Here is a 6,000-nt window from a genome sequence, read left to right on the forward strand (position 1 = left end):
ACCCGGGTGAAACGATAAACTCGGGTTTTACTGTCTGTAATAAATGTTAGTGCATCCTTAGTGGTTTGAGAATATATACAAACAATAATCAAGTGTTAGATTACAGTCATTATAAGGAGGCTCAAAGGAAAAATCAAAAGCACATGTGATTTTAAGGAAAAGTTTAATTTATTATTAACTGTGGATTATTTTGTTGCTTCTTCAAATATAAAAAAGTAATATATGTATAATATCAAATACAAATCTACTTTTTCTGAATAATAAATACTTTTTTTACACTACTGAAAAAATGTGTGTTTTTCCTTTCCATACATATGTTCTTACAATATGTTCTTAATAAACTAGGCATACATCAGCTCACCTTGTGTGTGTGTGTGTGTGTGTGTGTGTGTGTGTGTGTGTGTGTGTGTGTGTGTGTGTGTGTGTGTGTGTGTGTGTGTAGAATCCTTAACAAGCCTCACCTGTGCTTTGTCGTTAAGTGGAATATAAAGCAGCTGCTGATGTCTCAGTTAATCATCCAGTCACCTTCATTTTAGACTTGTGTTTTTGTTGGAAGGTGTGCTGGACATTGCCAAGCTCTGATACTGACTGTATTCTTTTTGGTTTTACTGCTTACAAACTGCAACATGCTGAGGCTTGGGAACATGTAAGTTACATTTCTTGTAGATTTCTTTCTATGTGTGTACTTAATTGTCTCTAAATGATGTGTTTTATGTGTTCAAGTTTGTTATGGATGGCTGCAGCTATCATCTTGTGTCAAGCCAGGCCTAATGTGAAGCTAAATTCGCAGTCAAGTAAGCTTCAATTCTCATCACGTCATTTTACACAGCATATTAAGTCGGTTTACATTCTCCTCACAAGCCTTTTCTTTTAACAGGCAGTGGGTTAAGGTCTGACTGTGCCGCAAATGTAATGAGACTGTCGTTGGACAAGGCTTTAGCAGTGGGAAACCAGCTTGAGGTGGAGGCTATCAGTAAGTATGAACTGCTAATAATGCAGCTGATTGGTTCATCACTGAGGAAAGGGGTCCCTGACAAAGCTTATTTTCTCCCCTCAGATGGCACCAAGCACATTTTGTTAACACCTAGCATGGCTGCTCAGTGTGGATACAGCATGGAGTCTGACCCGTGGGGTAACACCAGAATCTACACCTCCCTGATGGGCTGCTTTGTGGACAACAAGGTTTGTTTTGAGCTAAAGTGGTTTAACAGCATTCAATGTAATTTTCTACCAAGTTTAGCTGTGCTAATTCTGTCAAGTGACTGAATTAATGGCTCAACAAACACATGGTTCCTCCCATTTTTGTGTTTCCCTGAATTTATTTGTAACCCCTTACCGTTAAAAGACCCAAAGTACATTTCCCTTTTTGTTTGGTACATCCCTAAAATATTAGCTCTGCTCCACTCAAAACTGTATTCCTCAATTAATCTACTAGGTACTTTCTTGACTTGTTTGTTACATACACAAATATCCATTTAGACTTCAAATGTGTCCCTGAAGGCAAGGATATTACATTTTCAATGACAAAGAAGCTGGAACCAAAGAATATTAGGGAGTTTCACTTAATTTAGTTTTTTTTATATTTATAGGATGATGCTACATTTAACGTTGGCTTGAGACTCCAGATGTACGGCGAGAATCCATCAGACGTGGTCAGTCATGACGTGTCTCAGACTTGCAGCTACACGCGCTGGGCCTCCAGGGAGATCCTCTGCGACAGGAACTACATGGAAGTAGGTCATCTTTATATTGATGAGTCCACCATCTTGTGTGTATGGAAACAAATGCTAAAACCACCATTTTCTGTTTTAGGTTTCGCACCACATGGCTAACCTTGATGCTGAAGCTAAGGGTCAGACTCGGGATGGTAAAGACGAGAAGCTCAACGCCAATCTTGAAGTATGTTGAATTAAACTGTTCAGATACTACAGTTGAATTCCTTCCTACACCAATGAGGATTTAATTATTATTTGTTCTTTCCTGTAGGCCTCTGGTGCATCACAAGGTATCTGGAAGATGACGTTTTACACCCCAGAACCAGTGGCCATGGTGTTGCAAGAGGCTGAACAAGCCGGCTACGCTGCCAAAACTACCTCTAGTCGCCTGGTTATGCGAAGCCCGTACAATACAGCAGAGACTTATTCAGAGGATGTAAGCAACACACTCCTATACAGTGTTTATTTCCTTTCCCTCCTTGTCAATTATATTAAACCTCTACTCTCTTTAGGTGGCTGGAGTCCCCATGGAAGTTTTCAGGGTGAGCGCCTACTACATGGCACCACAGGGTCTGAATGTAGTGAACTTGGCAGCTGCTTGTCCCAAAGGTGAGTCCTGAGCAACATATTGCCTTCACAGTAAGCTTAATTGTTGCACAGTTAACCTCAACAGCTCCATTTTGTCATTAACAGGTGGCGTCCTCTTCACCGAGGATATGATCTCTTGGCACGTACCTCGCCGTGTGACTCCTCTGTTGGACGGCAGAATTACAGTCTCAGAAATGCACATGGGAATCAACGGGCAGAGGCTTGATAGATCTCAGATGGCCGCACGGGGGTACACACTGAGCACCACAGACTTCCACATCGTCGTCGAGATCCCAGTGGGCTCGCCTGATGGTTACTACAAGGTTGGGGAAATCTCTAGATTAGAAATGCAAGAGTCACTAGTGCATTTGCATGTTTATTGAAATGTCATGAATTATTGCAGAGCCATGCCCCAGATTACCAGTACCACATCACCTACTTTGTGGAGCCCATGCTTGAGGTACTGTGGAGAGAAGATGACACCCAAGATGATGCCAGATACAAGGTTTTGTTCCCCATCATGACCCCTCTGATGCCTCAATCTCCCCAAATCCAGGATGGTAAGTCACATTTTCTAGTAGGTATGAAAAAAATGACATTTGAACTCGGGCTTGCTCAGATATATCCTAAAGACTGCTACTTTTTAGTTTTTTTTAAATGGCACTCAAGCCAACTACTCAATTTTTCTCTATCAATGTTGAGGCTGGTTTAGAAGTTGTAAACCTGCCACTTTCTGTTCCTCAGACACTGTCCCAGAGACTCGGGTGTTCAGCGTTCTCTTGGGAACCTTCCTCCATGACGTTGAGCTGAGGAACATCACCTTCTCCACCGGGGTCCTCACTGTTGAGGAGAGCAATGCCAAAGGCTTCACAGTCCAGGAACACAGCTTGGCTAATGGCTCCAAGAGCTTCTCTCTTCAAGTGCCCTTTGATGCCGATGTTGTCTTAAAACATGTATGACATTATAGATTCAAAATATCACTTTGTACCAGCATATTTTCAGTGTTGCTGAGCTTTTATTTCATTGGTTGCAGAATCCTGAGCGCTTGGTTACATCCTACTTCCTCCCTCTGATCTTTGGGTTAATCGTCCTGCCTGAAGAAACTCCTTTTGCTCTCCCGGTCGACCTGCATGCCTCTCTGCAGGATATTGGTGAGATCATATTGAATTTGCTTTTGACAATATCTTCATGCAAATTGTGTTTTCTAAAATTAAATAAAACGTATTGGAGTAAAAGCTACACAATCAAATGGATAATGCATGTTTTGCTGCTCTAGTGCTACCCATCATGGCTGGCACCTGTGACCAGAACCAGTTTTACATCAGCGTGAAATTCGGGAGTCACGGCTCTAATTTCAAGGCTATCGTTGGACCTCGAGAGCTGACGGCTGAGATGGCTGAAGACTACAATTTCTATGAGAACGGCACACACCTCAGCCTCATTCTGCCATACACTGCCAAGGACGCTGTTTTCGAGGTATGTCAAAACTACAAAATCCCACCATAGATCTTCTGCATTGGCTAACTTTACTTTCTTTTCCACAGCTGCTCACTGCAGAATCAGTCAAATCCAGAATTGACCTGCTTCTGTTGGATCGTGCAAACGACTGGGTGCTTGCTGATCTCTATCTGGCTTGCTACTTCCCCTTAAAAGCAACAGGTAAGATGGAACATGTAAGTATATTTGCTGCTTTAATTGATGGATTTGTGTTGCTTTACACATTGCCTGCTTCATCCTCCAGAGTGCCACCCCAATGGCACAATGACCGCTGTGGCTGTGAAGGTTGAATCGACTCGTAATCTGAAGCCAAGTCAGCTGACGCTAAAGGACCAGTCCTGCAAACCACAGTTCAGCGACGATCGCTTTGCATATTTCTCCTTCAGTGTGGATACCTGTGGAACCACCAGAACGGTGAGTGTGAATCACATTTAAATATCAAAAGGGTTTTTTGTCAAATGTTAATACGTTTTTGTTGTTAAATAGTTCTTTGACAACTACATGATGTATGAAAATGAGATCCGCCTGTCTTACAACAACGCCAAAGGAGCAGCCAACACATCACCAGTTGATCCTGATTACAGGTAAAATATTTGATTCTGTATAATTGGAGATGAACACCTTCAATGTATGCATTTATATATTATTTTTCCCCTAATAGGCAAACCATTTCCTGCTTCTATGTGGTCAATGAGACTCAGACTGTTGCCTTCAGCGCTAAACCAAGAACCTATGAGCCCGCTGCAGAGATCGGCACCGGCCAGCTGATGGTGCAGATGAGGCTTTCCCAAGGCATGGTGGAATTTTACAACATCTTGTTCATGCATACAAAACACTGTTTGCAGGTCTCCCTTGAAAAAGAGATCTATGATCTCAAGGGACTGATCTGATTTAAATAACGGTTTGAAATGAAACTGTAAATGTCCAGGCCGCCTTTCTCTAACGGGACTCTTCTCCTGCAGATCCATCCTACGAGCGCTTCTACCAAGCAGAGGATTATCCAGTGGTGAAATATCTGCAGCAGCCTCTGTATTTTGAGGTGGAGCTGATGCATTCTACCGACCCGCACTTGGAACTCATTGCTGAGAACTGTTGGGCAACCCTTTATGAAGATGGGACATCTCTGCCAAGCTGGGACATCATTGTGGACAGGTAATGTTGTGCAAAACTAACTACTAACTACTAATTTCATTTGTTTAACTGCTGCTTTATTAACTTTCGAATTCCTTCACTAGCTGTGAGAATCGCAATGACAGCTATGCAACAATTTTCCATCCCGTTGTGAGTGACTCCAGAGTTTTAGTCCCGTCCCACATCAAGCGCTTCTCTGTAAAGATGTTCACTTTCACTAAAGATGACAAGGTTCTGAAAGACCAGGTAAGACTTGTAAATCCAAATCTGGAGTCTTTTAGCCACTGCTGCATGTAGCCATGTGTAATAAATCATCCTGTCCGTCCACAGATCTATGTACACTGTGATGCAGTGATTTGTGACACAAGCAGCCAGGCAGATGGTTCCTGCAGAGGCCAGTGTGTGCATCCTCCAGGTCAGAGCTACTCAAGACCTGCAGGTGTAAAAAAGGGTAAGTGACCGAGTCTGAACAAATGTAGTCGATCTGGATGTGCACTTGGTAATCTTTACTTGTTTTGCAGAGCGAAGAAGCACCGACTCAACACGCCAAAGGCAGATCTCCTCTGGGGCAATTACTCTGTCTAACCTCTGAATATTTTCTACTAGTGTTTACATTTTGTCATTTGCACCTTATGTACATTAGTTCATTGTGTTGTTTGGGACCACGGGGACAGTTTTATCAATGAATGTACTGTACTGCCTTGTATATTGATGGATGACAATAACGACTCGTGTATTTTGAAAAAAATAAACGGAAAAAAAAAAGCCACATTTATTTATAGTCGCTTTAATCAATGTGTTGCATCTTCTGTGGTCAATTTTAAGGGACATATTAATAAAAGCAGGTTCTGTGTCAACCAGTACCCTCATAACTCCAAGAAAATGCAGAGAAGCATAAACATATGTAGCAATGATATCCTATATAATAAACAACTCAAAATGATAAGTTGATTTAGGCGCTAAATGATAGACATTCTGAAGTTGTTATTGCCCCGCCTACTTGAGACGCACTAAAACATGATTGGGCGTGTTGTCACTTCCGCCTTTAGGAAACCCAACAAACCTTAAC

The 6,000-nt window shown here is 42.1% G+C and overlaps 1 protein-coding gene across 2 annotated transcripts; it reads left to right on the plus strand.

Annotated features, from left to right (window-relative positions):
- Positions 1-525: 525 nt before the first annotated feature.
- On the plus strand, positions 526-5,698 carry LOC117556517. Of its 2 annotated transcripts, XM_034231855.1 has the most exons (21): positions 526-646; positions 724-794; positions 878-973; positions 1,058-1,182; positions 1,590-1,733; positions 1,813-1,899; positions 1,987-2,151; positions 2,228-2,324; positions 2,409-2,626; positions 2,707-2,863; positions 3,048-3,256; positions 3,337-3,454; positions 3,580-3,779; positions 3,848-3,962; positions 4,045-4,214; positions 4,287-4,384; positions 4,462-4,592; positions 4,763-4,952; positions 5,036-5,177; positions 5,262-5,382; positions 5,453-5,698. In XM_034231855.1, the coding sequence occupies exons 1-21, from the start codon at positions 627-629 to the stop codon at positions 5,521-5,523; spliced, it is 2,745 nt and encodes a 914-aa protein (XP_034087746.1). In that variant the 5' UTR covers positions 526-626; the 3' UTR covers positions 5,524-5,698. The 2 variants fall into 2 exon arrangements, with proteins under 2 accessions (XP_034087746.1, XP_034087755.1); XM_034231864.1 differs by lacking the exon at positions 724-794 and having other exon boundaries at positions 539-646.
- The last annotated feature ends 302 nt before the right edge of the window (positions 5,699-6,000 follow it).

The sequence above is a fragment of the Gymnodraco acuticeps genome, unplaced genomic scaffold (assembly GCF_902827175.1).
Source record: "Gymnodraco acuticeps unplaced genomic scaffold, fGymAcu1.1, whole genome shotgun sequence".
NCBI classification, from domain to species: Eukaryota; Metazoa; Chordata; class Actinopteri; order Perciformes; family Bathydraconidae; genus Gymnodraco; species Gymnodraco acuticeps.

Excerpts from the sequence above, each read along its gene's own strand:
- LOC117556517 (XM_034231855.1), top strand. The coding sequence starts at position 627 with ATGCTGAGGCTTGGGAACAT. Across the intron at positions 974-1,057 it reads GCTTGAGGTGGAGGCTATCA|ATGGCACCAAGCACATTTTG; the intron begins GTAAGTATGAAC and ends TTCTCCCCTCAG. Across the intron at positions 4,385-4,461 it reads CCAGTTGATCCTGATTACAG|GCAAACCATTTCCTGCTTCT; the intron begins GTAAAATATTTG and ends TTCCCCTAATAG.